A 15,953-nucleotide genomic window follows, 5' to 3' on the forward strand; every position below is an offset into this window, starting at 1 on the left:
TGTTATTATTTTCCGGGTCACAACTGTTTTTATCCTCTTTCTGTAAACAAAAGGGGTTTACATCGACATCTTTAACTTTTCCTGTTTTTTTAGAGCAACTAAAAGCAGCACAAGTTGTTAATGTGACTGAACAATCTACTAAATGATCTAAAAATCTACTAAATGATCTAAAAATCTACTAAATGATCTAAAAATATGTTAAATGATCTAAAAATATGTTAAATGATCTAAAAATCTACTAAATGATCTAAAAATCTGTTAAATGATCTAAAAATCTGTTAAATGATCTAAAAATCTACTAAATGATCTAAAAATCTGTTAAATGATCTAAAAATCAGGCTGAATGTTTGACTCCAATAGAAAACAATGGGATGTTTACAGGCAGTGGGGCCGTGTGACATCATCGGTCACATGATTTCAAGATGGAGGAACACAGGCTCTAAAACTGTAAAATAGTCCTATTTTTAAAAGACAATAAAATGAATATGGTAAATAATATTGTATTTCATTAGACATAGATCTACTAATAAGGACATTTAAAACATTTTATAACAGTGGAGGATCCCTTTAAAAGACGCTCTGATTGGACGCAACCTAGATTGTTGATATTTGTCATGTGACCACATGGTGGTGTTTGATTGGTCAGAGGTTAGAGAATTGCTGTGAGAGCACTTTTATTGCTCCTAATTAGAAAAACTGTTTTTATGATTGTTTTGATCAGTGATGTTGGCTTTGTTTTTCCAACTGATCCAATAAAAACGTGATAAAATAGTTTTTTAAAATAAGGAAACATTTGAGCACGACTGTTAGTTAAAGTTGCTGTTTGTTGACTATCTTTCAGGGGATTTGCTGCCCCCCACTGGACTGGAGTGGAACGTTCCAGGACACGCCCACTATGATTTGAACCAGTTTGAAGCGGTTTGAACGGACAAGTGTCGAATCATTCAGAATAAAGTTCTGAGCGGCGTTAACCTTCATCCCTTCCTATGATTAGAGAAAACGTCCCTCCTCTTCCTCTTCCTCTACGACGCCTCGTCCTGAGGTTTGAACGCCGCCGTTTGGGGCCTGATGTCGTCCAATTGTATGGAGGAGGGGGCGGGGCTAAAGTGCTGATGAGAGTCCGAGGAGGACGGAGAAGGAGCAGCGCCGTCTCTCCCTCCGTCCTCTGAGGCGATGCAGAGGGAGGCGATGGCTCTGGTGCAGGTTTGCAGGTTCTCCTCTTGCTCCACCCCACCTTCCCCTCCCCCTCCCTCTGCCCCTCCTTCTATCTCCCTCTCGTTAAACGCAGACGTCTGATTGGTGCAGGAGTCCTCAGACGTGCTGTTACGTGGCGACAGGCCGGACTGGGTCAGAGGGACGGACTGAACCATCTGGATCCCCCCGATGGGGATCATGGGTAACGGGGCACGCAACTGTAAGAAAAAAAACAAAATCACTTAAAAACAACTCCATCATTCATTTTTATTAACATTATCATTCTTAATAAAACAATAGGTTGATTCAATTCCTAGTATTATTCTCTTTTGAAATAATATTATTACTATTATTTTTATTTTGACTAATAATTATACTTATAATTATTATTATTATTATTATTAATAATAATAATAATAATAATAATAATACAATTATAAGTTATTCCTTTTTAGATATTATTATTAATACAATAATTATAACGATGATGAAATTATAAGCTAATTAAATTATTAGTATTATTATTATTATTATTGTTATTATTATTATTATTAATTATATTAATAAATATTATTATTATTATTATTATTATTATTATTATTATTAATATTAATAATAATAATAATAATAATAATAATAATAATAATAATAATAATAATAACATTATAAGTTGATTAAATTATAAGTAAAATTCTTAAAAATAATAATACATTATTATTATTATTATTATTATTATTATTATTATTATTATTATTATTATTATTATTATTATTATTTTAAGCCTAAACATGTGTCTAGGCAAAAATAATGAAAAGAGTATAAAAAATAGTAAACAATAGTGAGATGTTATTATAATAAAATATATAAATGTAATATATGAATAAACAAAGACCTGATGCTGCGAATGGAGAGGAAGGTGACTGAACAGGACTTGATGTGGGAGACTGGACTGGTTGCCACGGTTACCCCTGGGGTCTGGTTCCCATGGCGACCCTGAACCGAGATCCTGAAGGACAGAAAGAAAACGTTGGCCTCAATACGTTTCATGTGTTTTTTAGCTTCATTTTTTATTTTTATTTCAAATTATGATTTTTTCATTACGTAATTTTTTGTTGTTGTTCCTTTTTGTATTGTTTTGTGTTATTTTGTCTGTTTCTATTGTCATTCTGTGTATTTGTGTAGTCATTTCAATTATTTTTTTGTCAATTTGTGGTAATTTCATGCATTTCCTTATTGTTGTGTGTCTTTATTCTTGTTTTGCATGTTTTTTGTTGTTTCGTGTGTTTTTGTTTGTTTTTTTGGTTTGTGCATTTTAATTCCAGTTGTTTGTTTCTGTTGTTGTTTTATGTGTTTCTGTTGTTGTTTCATGTGTTTCTGTTGTTGTTTTATGTGTTTCTGTTGTTGTTTTATGTGTTTCTGTTGTTGTTTTATGTGTTTCTGTTGTTGTTTCATGTGTTTTTGATCTTGTTGTTGTGTGTTTTTATTGTTGTGTGTTTTTGTTGTTGTGTGTTTTTATTGTTGTGTGTTTTTTTGTTGTGTGTTTTTTGGTCCTTTTATCTACGTTTCTAATAATAATAATAAGCCTTATTGTGGTCACTCAGAGAGCTTTACATGTCATTGTTGTCCCACTCCACACTTGGTGGTGGTAAGCTACTATTGTTTATGAGGTGTAAAAAGAAGAGGACGCTTACCGTCTCCATTTCCGCGCTGACTCTGTGTCGTCCCAGAGGTTCGAACTCTCCATGACTCAGCATTCCTGTCTGATGAGTGGAATATTTGAGGATCCGTGAGGAGGAGGAGGAGGAGGAGCTCTGAGGGCTGAGGGTCACAAACATGACATCATCAGTCCCACAGGGCTCAGAAGTGAACAGGAAATGTTTTAAAACAAAGACTTTCTTCTTAGTTTTGGTCTAATCAACTCTGATTAGCTGGTTTGACATTAAGCCCCGCCCTAACCTCCACGCCAGCCGCTGATTGGATGCAATAAGCGCTGATAATGTCAGACTCAAAGATTTGGTTTAATCTTTAATATCTGAAGTAGTTAATCTGATAGATTACAGATTATGATCCAATTTAGCTTAATTTCATTTCTTTTATTTTTGGCTTATTTTTTTCTCATTGTTTGTTGTTTTTTGTGCATTTATAATTTTATTTTGTCTATTGTTATTTTCATTGTGTGTATTTTTTTCATCATTTTGTGTTTTTCTGTTGTCGTTTTAAATTATTTTTTGTGTCAATTTGTGGTCATTTTGGGGTTCTGCTACGAAGCTAGATCACCTCTTATCGCGCTAGCTTCCAGGATTAAATCAGTGTGTGCTGGACTATGAAGCTGGCTATGGTGCTTAATCACCATGGTAACTTAGGCTAAAAGACAAACGTGGTCGGGAAGAGGTTTTGTTCTGGCTAGGATCTTAACGAGTGCTAAAGTCCCGCCTCCTGACCAATCAGGTCTTTTAGAAAACGAGCTGTGAACACGTCACTGTGTGGATCTGACGCTGACAGGAGAGAATATTTAGACATCAATGCAATCCTTTCATTTAGGAAAGATAGAGATTTATATCTGATGAACTGATCTGTAGTCAGCTGATGAAGCCTGTGTCTCCGTATGCGCAAATGTGTGAAATAATTAATTAATTAATTAATTAATTAATTAATTAATTAATTAATTAATTAATATGCTGACATTATCAACAGGAACATAAACAATGTGCTCTCATCCCAGTCTGTGATAAATAGATCTACATGAATAGAAACACGTGTGTGCTGTAATAAAGTTTAACTGCAGAGCTCTGTCTGTTTATCATCCAATAGATTAATATCATAAATAATCTCACACTTTTACAGATAAACAGTATCAGCAGCTTCCTGTCTGAGTTCTATTATTACTGTCTTTTCTGTAACAACAGTGTTGTCTTTGGTCTGAATTATGAATTTTAATTATTCATCATTTTAAACTTCAGCATCCTGGCCTGTTTTTGTTGTCTTTGTTGTTTTGTGCGTCTTTGTTGAAGACTTTTATCATTATTACAGATTATCGTCCAATCAGAGGTGAGCATGCGACCCTGCAAAGTACTGGTTTCCAACCTGTGGTGACGCAGGTGTTGGTGCGGCCCTCGTCGTGGTGAGAGTGGGCGGATCATCCCTCGGTGCCGCCCTCGCGGCGACAGGTCCCGTTTGTAGTCCCGCCCCCCCGGGGACGAGGGGCGGGGCGACAGCAGGGAAAGGGGGCCTCTTCTGGGGGAGACATCCTCTCGGTGCCCGCCCACCGCCCATTCCCGCTTGGAGGACATGTGCCGGGGTGAAAGGTCACGGTGGTGGGAGAGGTACCGCCGGGCCGAGGGGGAGGAGCATGGAGAGACGGGGGAGGGGCATCTTGAGCGGTCCAGCTCTGGCGACGGGACGGTGAGGTCCTCGTCCACGGGCGGGGGGGCGACCCTGCCGCCGGGCTGAGGCGTGATGATGTGGATGCTGGGGACGCTGGTGAGGAAGCCCAGCAGGGGGGACACGGGCGGGGGAGGGCGGCTCGAGACGGGGTGGGAGTGGGAGGCGGCCACGGCGGTGACTGACAAGTACGGCTGAGGGCTGGTGGAGCAGGAGCGCGTCCTCGGGGTGGAGTCGCCGTCGTAGTCGTCCTCGTCATCATCTTCGTCGTCCACGTCGTCGCCGTCTTCCTCGGAGTCGTCGGCGTCTGAAAACTGATGGTCGGCCATGACGCGAGAGGCTTTTTCTGACACACGGTGACCGTCGTCTCCAACGTCTTTAAGAGCAAAAAACAGACACGAGAGTTAGAAATCAGATGAAACATCAGAGAAAAACGAGGAGCGGCGCCTCTCTCTACCTCCATCGTCTGCCTCGCCGTCCTCCACCGATGACGTGGACACGCCCAGCTCCAAACACTTTTTCATATGAGCTTTGGACTTCATGTGTTTGGTCAGGTTTCCTGTAGAAAATATAGAAAATATAGGTTACATCATAGGTTGGGATGGAATAAATAAACACATACAGGAATTTAAAAAATAAATAAATGTAATTAAGTAAAGTTAAAATAAATAAATAAATAAATAAATAAAATGTCAGTGAATAAATTAAAAATGAGAGAAAATACTGCATATATTAAAAAAAAAAAGATTCTTAAATAAATAAAGTTAAAATTAACACACAAATAAATAAAATGTAAGTAAATAAATTATGCAATAAATTATTGAATAAATACACAAATCAAAAATAAAATAAAAGACACGTAAACAAGTAAAGTTTAAATTAAAAATAAAATTAAAAAACATGTAAATGAACAAAGCTTAAATAAATACAGAATAAAATGTAGATGAATAAATGAATGAATGAATAAATAAATATTTGAATAAATAAATGAATAATTAAATAAATAGATGATAAATATTCAGCGCTACCTTTGGTTTTGAAGGCGAAGTTGCAGAACTTGCAGACGTAGGGCCGTACGTCCGTGTGTGTGCGGATGTGTTTCTTTAACATACTGGGCTTTTTGCAGCGGATGCCGCACTCTTCACAGATGTACTTCCCTCGGCCTCGGCCGCGCACGTACACGTAGTCCTCGTTGGATTTAAAGCTGATGGACACAGGCAGAGAGTACACTTTTATCAAACGCAGAATTAAAATGATTAAAATGTAGAGAAGCTTAAATAAACGATACACACACCATGCAAGAAAAATAAAATGTGCAGATATGCACAAAAATACAGGATTATCCAGTTCATTTGATCATTTCATTTGTATGTCCCCTTCAAAATAAAAGCTCAGTATATTTGCTACACTCCACAAAAATAAAACCATGACTTAAGAGTAAAGAACCATAACAACAAACAAATAAATAAATAAGATAATACAGGGTGTTCAACTACATTTGAGCAAAGGGCCGGAACTTTCCCAGCAGTATACAGTAGTCCCTCGTTTATCGCGAGGATTACGTTCTAAAAATTACCCGCAATAGGCGAAATCCACGAAGTCGTCAGCTTTATTTTTTACAATTATTATACATGTTTTAAGGCTGTAAAACCCCTCACCACACACTTTATACACTTTTCTCACACAGGAACATTTCTCTCTTGTTTAAAAACTTCATAGATTTTAAAACATACAACACTTCAGAGTCACACTGCTAGTGATCAGACATTGATGCTGAACGCATTCAGAGTCTTTGTTTACGATGACGTCACGTCAACACGAACAATGGTCTGTTCATCCATTCAACCATGGAGTAGAAGCTGTGTGACCACCTGGAGCTGTATGACACGCCTTTAGAACCAGGACTAGACTAGGAAGGATTAGGCGTGGAGGAGAATCAGCGAGGAGGTAGTAGTAGCAGGTAAAAGTTATCTCTGTAGCACTGAGCTAGCATAGCATTAGCCGCTAATCACACCGGCTTTTTTCACTGGTGGTTTACGTTTGTGAGAGGAGAAAAAGGAGCACAGCTCCTCACTTCAGCAGGCAGTGAAACACACCGTGTTGGATGTGTCGCTGGTGGGTGAACGCAGAATTAGCAATCAGGACGCAGAACACAATGTACGTTCATACGCTGTAAAAAAATGCATCCAAAATTGCATCGTAAAAAAAATCCGCAAAACACCGAGGTGAACCGCAATATAGCGAGGGACTACTGTATATAGTTTATTTTCAAAGTAATTGTATTGGGTTTCCATGGTGGCATATATTCTTCTCAAGGTACATATAACACACACACACACAAACAATTCATTTATTTAATAATTTTGTGTGTGTTATGAGTCTTGTTGATGTTGTTTTGTATATTTTTTATGTAACTTTGTAGTTGTCTTCTGTGTAAGTTTATTGTTCTTTTGTGTGATGTTGTTGTTTTGTGTTTTTGATGTACATTTTGTGTATTTTTGTTGTCTTTTCGTGTAATTCTGTGGTGGAACACACACGTACGCACGCACACACACACACGAATAAATTAAAAATATTTATACAGAAAAATAAGTAATGTTAATAAAATGAAACTGTATATATACATGTACACACAATGATAATAATTAGAGCAAAATAACAAAATTGCATCAGACAAACAAGAAAACAAAGTAAAATCAGTGGAAATACACAGAAATAATGGAATTACAGTGTGTTTCACGTTGGTCAGTACAACACACTAATATCATGTTACACAAAAGTGTCAAATATACATTCATCTAAAACTGACATATTATTGACTAAGGAGAGAAAAAGTCTTATTAAAATTGTCTGAACAACCTCTTATACTGAACCCTTAGTTTCAGGACATTAGATCTTTCTCTTCAGTATATTTTGGTATTATTTGATAATTTTTCTTTTATTTTTACGTCTTTTGGCCTTTGTTAGCGTGACTGTCCCTGTGTTATCTGCCACCAGGGGGCAGTAGAGAACCCACAGAATGTGAAAGTGTATGAGTGTGTGAAAGTGTGCAATGGGACGAACCCGCCCTCGAAGATCTTGATGCGAGTGGGCTCTGCGGTCGTTTGTTTGACGGACACTTCTTTCTCCAACGGTTCCTCTTTGGAACGATCCCACGCCACCACGCCCTTCATCTTCCTCCCTAGGCTCCGCACGTCCACGTCCACCGGCATCAACTCTGGCTTCAACTACAGGACGAGAGGAGAAAAATGTAGCCATCGGTGAGTTTGGGGCAAGAAAAAATGTCCTTCACTGTAAGAATTACAGACACAACATAGGTTGAGTTTGAGATTCTTTCCGGGGGGGGCAAAAGAAAAAACAGAATCAAATGTATAGACCGTCTCAAGATTCACATCAACCACAATGTGTGTAACAAATACAACTAGAATATTTATATTTCCTGCATTAGGTTAGCATTAACTTAACGTTAGCATTATCCTAGCATTAGTAATAACTTAACATTAGCATTAGCCTAGCATTACCATTAGCATAGCATTACCATTATCCTAGCTTTAGCATTAGCTTAGAGTTAGCATTAGGGATGTAACGATTAATCGTAAGGCAGTTAAAAATGGATTCATAGGTATCAAGGTTCACATTGATGTTGTGAAAATTGAATCGCAGTACTTTTTTTAAACAGCAGAGGGCGCTATCCAGAAGTGTTGGCGGCGGGCAAAATCTGCTAATACTTTCTTTCTGGCCGCCTTCTACTCTTAAACGCATTTATAAATGATTCCTTACCCCTTTAGCACTGAAAGAATATCTGTAATATTACGTGAATATCTGTAAAAGTCACATTTTTTTATTAGCTTTGACTGCTAGCATAGCATTTCTTCTTCACTGCTAGATTTCTACATGCCAACCGACCACTGGGTTACCAGCGCCCTCTGCTGGTCCAAACAAATATCTGACGTAAATACAGTGCAGATGTTTTTTTTTTTTTTTTTAAGTCCAATTGTTAAGGCACAAAATACATTTTCAGTTTCACTTTTAAAAAGGAAAAAGAACTATTATGTAGTTTTGTATTGTTTACTATAGAACCAGAATTTAAATTAATAGGCTTCTTCTTCATTTGTATTACTCCTTTATTTATTTCATTCAAGATTTATTTTTAGTTAAATTGCATTGTTTTGAATAGTTTATCAAGGGATTCTTTTGACAATGAAAAATAAAAGGAAAATAGTACAATATTTTCCCCAAAAAAATAAAGGAATATTTTTCAATCGTTACATCCCTAGTTAGCATTAGCCTAGCATTACTCTTAGCCTAGCATTAGCAATAGCTTAGCTTTAGCATTAACCTAGCTTTATCAATAGTTTAGTGTTAGCATTAGCCTACCATTATCACTAATCTAACGTTAGCAATAGCTTAGCAATCACATTACCATTAGCCTAGTGTTAGCATTAGCCTAGCATTGGCATTCACCTAGAATTAGCACTAACCTAGCATTAGCTAAGCATTAACCTAGCTGAACATTAGCAAAAAAGTTGAAAAAAGTGAAAAAATTTGAAAAAGGTTGAACAAATATTCTAGTTTCTATTGATATTGATCACATTTCTATAATGATATGTATTATTGTTTTATTGCCCAGCCATAGTGTATACCCATGTACAATAACAATTTGTGTGGTTTATAAATGACACAAAACATAATAATGAAAATAAGTAGCTTCTCTTTAGTGAAGACTAAAGGTAAGACTAAAGGTAAGACTAAAGGTAAGACTTACCTGCCGCACATCTTTGACTACTGCCGTCACAGCGACAGAGCAACAGCCATTATATGAGTCAAGATTACTGTTAAGGTGCGTTCACACCAAATGCGACTGAAGTGACTGAAGCGACTAGATTACATTCAAATCAATGTTAATGACGCAACCTCAAGTTATCACCCCTCAAGCAACGTGACGCGTGATTTAAGCGACTAGGTCAAGTGCGACCTCGTCGCTCAAAGTTAAAAAATTACACTGTGTGTAGAGCAGATGCTGTAGCACCTCCCTGCTCCCTCCCGCTTCAGTGCAGACGGCTACAGCAGAGGCTGTACAATTTATCGGGCAAAATTAAAGCGGTAAACTTCTTGAAAACCACAGTAACTACTGATCATAACACATTCTGAGTGACATCATCCTTTAATATCTACGTAAGTTGATCATTTAAACCGTAAGAGCGAAGCAAGAAGGAAAAGAAGTGATCAACCCTCTCTCTCTTTCACTCTACCCTGTCACTGGCTCAACACACACACACACACACACACACACACACACACACACACACACACACACACACACACACTGTTCCCTGGTCATCGCGTCACTGAAGCGATGAAGTGACCAAAAAGCACCACTCTGTACAAGCGACTCATCAGGGGCGATTTAAGCGACTGCAGTCGCGTTCGGTGTGAACACACCTTTAGAAATAAAATCCAGCTCTTTTATCTAATCTGCATTAAACAATTTCCGGTGTTTTATTATTTTGTCGAGTGTCATTCAACGGAGCCATATGACGTAGTAATGACGTAGAGCTTTGTTTACATCTTTAACCAATGATATACCAGCTATTTAGCACTCTTATAGCCAATCATGTGTCAGAGCAAAGAGATGTTATTATTAGTGAGGATGCAGGAGGCATCGCTAACTCTTCCTACACCATTTGACAAATAGGCTATCAAAACATTCTGAATGTTCTGAAATTCTGAAATTTCAGCTTTTTCAACTTTCAAGCCCATCATCTCCAGCCATTCTTCAACCGATTTCAACCTTTTTCACCATTTTTCAACTTTTTCCACCTTATTTCTAATTATCAGCTATTGCTAGGTTAATGCTTAGCTATTGCTAGGCTAATGCTAATATTAGGCTAATGCCAATGTTAGGCTAATGCTAATTAGGCTAATGCTATTGCTAGGATAATGCTAATGCTAAGCTAATGCGAAGCTAATACATTGCGACTGGGCCAGCACCTGTATCCTCACTTGCATTTTCTTCAGGAAATGCAAATATTCTCGTTAGTATTATTATAATAATTATGACATTATATTAATAATTTAATTTTTTTGAATGAATTTCTGAAAACTGTAATGAAAACTTTTGACCACTGGGGGAGGGGGCAATTCTCCCCCTGCCCATAGCAAACTCCACATAATAGATACAGTCCATCAAAAATGTCCATGATGAAAAAAACTTTGCAACAAAAATAAAATGTACATCCATGTGGACATTCCTACGGTTTCTACCTGGTCAAAGCGGAGCTTCCAGGCCACCGATGACACCAGTTTCCCGGAGCTTGGTGGTGAGGCAACGGCGATGGTGTAGATGAGGTCGGTGACTTTCCTCTGCTTGGAGCGCAGCAGGGCCAGCGCCGCCTTGGTGCTGAGTTTCAGAGGGTTGGGGTTGTAGGCGCTGACGCTCCAGGCGCCGTACACGGAGGTGTGTGGTGCTGCCTGCCGGCTGCTGGGCTTGGTGTAGTTCAGGAAGCACCAGCTCACTCTGCTGCTGGTGCGGAGGCTCGGGAACTGGAAAAACTGTGTGGAATCCTCCAAGCCCGTGAGCAGCAGTGCCGACCCCGGGCTCTGGTCTGCAGGAAGCCCAACCACCATCCTGCCCGGACCTTTCCCCACAATCGGCTGCTTTGAGTCATCTTCTGCATCATTGGACGAAGACACCATGGACTCTGGACTGGAGTTACGCTCCGGGTGGTCCACGTCCAGCTCCTCCGGGGATTCTCGTCCCCCGGGAACAGGTGAGCGGTCGGTGATGATCTGAAGAGGAGGCGTGAAGCTCTCCACGCGTTGAACATCTTGACGATGAGGGGGGGAGGATCGCACCGGAACCAAAATCTTGCCGACGGTGAGTGTGAATTCTCCAGGAGGCGGAGAGGAGGACATCCTCTCAGCAATGTCTCCCACCTTCTCCAACTCTGAGGCATTTTCCGCTCCGCTCAGTTCCACAGCGCTCATCTCCTTCAGGATCTGACCGTACATCCTTTCGTCCCTCACCCTCTTCTGCTGCTTGGTCGTCATGAACAACTCCAGAGAGCTGGTGGGCGAGAGCATCCGTTTGCTGCCTCCGACTCCTGACCCCGAGGCATCCGTGGTGGAGATGGTGCCGGACGTCAGAGACAGCGGGATCCCGGTGTTCAAGCTGAGGTAACGAAGCGATGCGCCGTCAGTCTGCCCGAGAAGGTGAGAGATTATCCCTCCTGGAGGTGTTTCAGAGACACTTCCAGCGCTGACTGAAGGGGAAAGGTTGGAGAAGTCGATGTGGTCCCCGGCGCTGCCTGGCGAGGCTATCAACTGACTAACACTGGTGTACATGATGCTCCCAAAGGATGGCACATTGGTCTGGAGGCGCACAGGGACCTGCAGGGGAGTCTGGGCAGAGCTCTGGGCTGCGAACAGAGGGCGTGCAGACGAGATGGAGTGAGACGGGGCGTCGTGCTGCAGCTGATCAAACGTTGGTTTGGGTCGGATGTGGAGCTTTTGGAGCTGCTGCTGGGCCTGGGCGGTCTGGAGATGCCTCGGATCCACGTCGGAGCTCCAGAACATGCCAGAGAGAAAAGGCGGGCCGCTTTGGTACTGCTGCGCCACCTCTTTGTTCCTGACTTCATGGAGTGGGTGTTCTCCCTCGGATGATGAGCCCTGAGTCAGCAGACGGTGCTGATTGGACCTGGATCGTGAAAAAGGAGCATTAGGCTGATTTCAGACCGGGACAGTCCTGACTCATTCCATAACATTTCACAAATGTTCCCACGCACTCTGGTCTAAAAATTTTTTTAAATTTTGTCAATTGTTTTGTGATCGTTCAATAGTCACACTGTAAATGTTTAGTTTGATTGGATTGGATATGGACAATTTAGTGGGAGTATGTGTTGATTTTCGCACGTCCTTATTTTTCTTCCATTTTCAACTTCCAACATCTCAAAAATTACAGCACATAGGAAACGTAAATGTGCTATAGTAATACAGCTCCACCTACTCTCTCAGAATATCCAAATAAACTGCTATACATCCTATCTGGTGGACATGCCAGCTCCTCAAAATTGGAAAAAAGTTTTTTGGGGTTTGGGGTCTGAGCATGTCCTAAACTGTCCACATTTTGGAAACTATTCTTTAAAACAATTTCAGATGTTTTGGACATTAATATACTTCCTACCCCACATATTGCCATTTTCGGCAAACCTCCAGACGACCTTCGTACTACAAATATTCAAAACAATGTCATAGCCTTTGCGTTCCTTATTGCTCGTAGAAGAATCCTCTTGTTATGGAAGTCTTCCCAACCACCTTCAGTCAAAGTTTGGTTTCACGACATTCTCTCTTCTTAAACTTGAAAAGATCAAGTTCTCACTTAGAGGCTCATCAAATAGATTCTACTCCCACTGGAGACCATTGCTCTCCTATTTGGATGGGCTCCCAGCTACGGAAGTCTGTTTGTAAGCACCCACTGTGGGCTCATGTGAGCACCCCTTCTCTCTGTGTCGGTCCACTGGCGGCAGATGACCCCCCCAGCACATATTCATTATAAAATATGCCAGCATGGCGGTTCCGCATCAACAACCAGGGAGTGGGCAGCCATCGATATTCATTCTGTACTGTTGTTGACAGCTATTCAGGCAGGTATGAGGATGCGCACATGCATGGTTCATGTGTAGATGTGTAGCTGCACATGTGCACTTAAATATGTGTGGATTTCTTTGTTTTGTTTGGATCAAGTTTTTGTCTTTTTTGTCCAAATTGTTCAATTGTATAAAAAGAAAAGAAATTGTACGCTTTTGTATACAGTTATATCTGTGACTTGCATTTCATAAATAAAATTATAAAAAAAAAAAAAGTATTTTGTTCATATTTCCAGAGTGTGTGAGCCTAGAACCAATGCATATCTGTGACTAATCATTAGTGATGTGAACAGTCTATGTTCATAGCTCTAAGCTGATCACATTACAGGGAGCTGAGACATATGCTAAGTAGTTTACTGAAGACCCAAACATGTTCCAGACCCAAACACACACTGACTTTGTGACTATTTAGAGGAGCTGACATGTCCACCAGATGTATAGCAGATCTGTTTATATATTGTGAGAAAGTAGGTGGAGTTCCTGATATATTGGAAGATTAATATAGAAGAATAAATAAGGACACCCCCCTCCCCCAACTAAATTATCCAAATCTCAAAAAGTATTTACCCGATCAAACTAAAAGTGTACAGTGTGTCTATTGAATAATCACAGAACAAATGTTAAAAATTTCAGAATTTTTTGGGACTGAAGTGTGTGATAGTGCCACCTAAAGGGGCGGAGCTACAGAGCATGTGATAATTTTTCATTAAAAACTGAGCGAGTGACTTGCACTCTATTGCTTTGAATTCATTGAGTCTATTTAAGTATTTTCAATTATTGTTATATAATGGCTTTATTTTGGATTCTAATAAACTTGTTTTTATGTTTAAAAACTACTTTTGGCTTTGAATGAAAATGAAGTTTATAGACAGACTTTTTGATGATCCTAATAGTTGATCCCTACATTTATGAAAAATAAAACATGTGGAGGCCTTCTCCTATACTGTACCTGCTGTACAGAGGTTCATCCTGCAGACTGTCTTCACTGATGCTCTGCTGTAGAACGTGCTGGTGGTACGATCCAAAACCTGAAAATCACACAACATTCATTAGCATCACAAACAAGTGATAAAAATCAAAGTTTTGATGCCAGTTTTCTACTCACCCCCGGAGTTGCTGCCGATTCTTTTAGTCCTGGGCGACACGTCGCTGCCGTGCGAAGGTCCCAAAGGACCGGGCCACGCTCCGTGATCCAGACTCTCCTGTTTGATTGACACCTCGACAGCTTCAGGCTCCTGAGTCACTGCCTCCGGGTAGACGCTCAGCGAAGCCTTTCAAAGTAAAAGCAGCGCCATAAAGGAGTTAGTTTGTCCCAGACTAACATGGAGACTCGTACGTAAGTGTAACCCAGCGGTAACAAACCAACTGTTATTATTTAAGAGAATGTATGCGCTGATGTTTACACCAAGGTACTCAACCTTGGGGTCAGGACCCCAAGGTTGAGTACCTTGGGGTCGCGAGACACTGCTAAGGGGTCGCCAGATGCTTTCAAGAAACAGAATATTTTGACTTTTTCTTGCCATATTTTTTATTTTTTTTTATGCATTTTTGCTACATTACTTCGATTTCTGCATATTTTTCCACTTTCGAGACAGTTTCAGCACTTATAAACCCTTTCCACCACTTTTCCACCAAATGTTTCAGTTTCAGTTTATTTGTTTGTTTCAGTCTAAAAATATTAACACAAAAATCACAATAAACAATATATAACAAGACTGAAACAAGCAGAAACTAAAATGCTTCTAAGTCCAACATAAATTGTAACATTCAAGTTACCTTTTCCAATAATATGCACAAAAGAAATGCAAGCATTCAACAAGTACATTTGAGTTGCATTTTTTTTCTTCGAATAATGCAAACATATATATATATATATATTTATATATATATATATATATATATACTGTTTTTTTTTTTTTTGAGTCACAGATTTTGTCACAACTCCGGCACTTGGCTGCCACTTGGCCTAGTATGCACATCGAGTCGACCTTTAAAATGATGTCGTTGTTCAACCCCTAGTGCTTGTATCACATGATGGCAGATATTTTCAACCCAAATTGTTGAAAAAACTCTAAATTTTTCCCTAAATCCTGCAATTTTCCTTAAAGTTCCTCCAAATCAAATAAAAATTGGCCACATCTGCAAATTTGAAGTGAATTTAAGGTTAAGGTCACTTATTGTTAGGAAATTGTCAGCGTCTTATATACTTTATGTATCATTTATATGTAGAAGTGTGAACTAGGGCACATTATTGTTGAAAATACTCATTTTCCTGCCAAAAATTGGCAGCCTACTTGAGATCAAACTGATTCAAGATTTGGCACCTGAACTAAAAAGAGACACCCCTGTTGGGGTTGCTCTGTTGTATTTTCAAGTAAACACTCAAGAGTTATTTACTCTTCACCCAAAGTAAGATTCCAACGGTTAAAAACTAACCTACCTGTCGAACAAGATACCCGCGCTGCCGCTCCTTCATTGCGGACGCGCTGGGGTAGGGCTCCCCTTGCCGGCAGGGCGACAGACTTCCATAGTCGAAGGACTGGCTGCGCATTTCGGGGAACTCCGTGGCGAGCGTGCACGGTGCCTGTTCGGAAGACGACCTCCTCATCTCCCTCTGCTGGTGGTGACTGGAAAAACCACTGCCGGGGACGGTCAGGAACTCGGACTGCTTCATGTTGGCACCAGAGGACGACGATTCATCCTGTTTGACAAAGAAAAGGGGGTCACTAAACC

At 39.9% G+C, this 15,953-nt stretch overlaps 1 protein-coding gene across 9 annotated transcripts in view; it reads right to left on the bottom strand.

Moving 5' to 3' along the window:
• Positions 1 to 463: 463 nt before the first annotated feature.
• hivep2a (HIVEP zinc finger 2a) overlaps positions 464 to 15,953 on the bottom strand; it is a 90,219-nt gene continuing 74,729 nt past the window's right edge. For all 9 annotated transcript variants that reach the window (XM_028440483.1, XM_028440482.1, XM_028440486.1 and 6 more), the window contains 11 exons: positions 15,661 to 15,921; positions 14,326 to 14,491; positions 14,170 to 14,248; positions 10,840 to 12,271; positions 7,639 to 7,802; positions 5,604 to 5,779; positions 5,033 to 5,134; positions 4,279 to 4,951; positions 2,886 to 3,012; positions 2,087 to 2,200; positions 464 to 1,412 (listed from right to left, as the gene is read on the bottom strand). In XM_028440483.1, the coding sequence (XP_028296284.1) occupies positions 1,023 to 1,412; positions 2,087 to 2,200; positions 2,886 to 3,012; positions 4,279 to 4,951; positions 5,033 to 5,134; positions 5,604 to 5,779; positions 7,639 to 7,802; positions 10,840 to 12,271; positions 14,170 to 14,248; positions 14,326 to 14,491; positions 15,661 to 15,921 (3,684 nt within the window). In that variant the 3' untranslated portion in view covers positions 464 to 1,022. The remainder of the gene's footprint in view (positions 1,413 to 2,086; positions 2,201 to 2,885; positions 3,013 to 4,278; positions 4,952 to 5,032; positions 5,135 to 5,603; positions 5,780 to 7,638; positions 7,803 to 10,839; positions 12,272 to 14,169; positions 14,249 to 14,325; positions 14,492 to 15,660; positions 15,922 to 15,953) is intronic.

Source organism: Gouania willdenowi (genome assembly GCF_900634775.1).
Source record: "Gouania willdenowi chromosome 24 unlocalized genomic scaffold, fGouWil2.1 scaffold_320_arrow_ctg1, whole genome shotgun sequence".
Classification (NCBI taxonomy): domain Eukaryota; kingdom Metazoa; phylum Chordata; class Actinopteri; order Blenniiformes; family Gobiesocidae; genus Gouania; species Gouania willdenowi.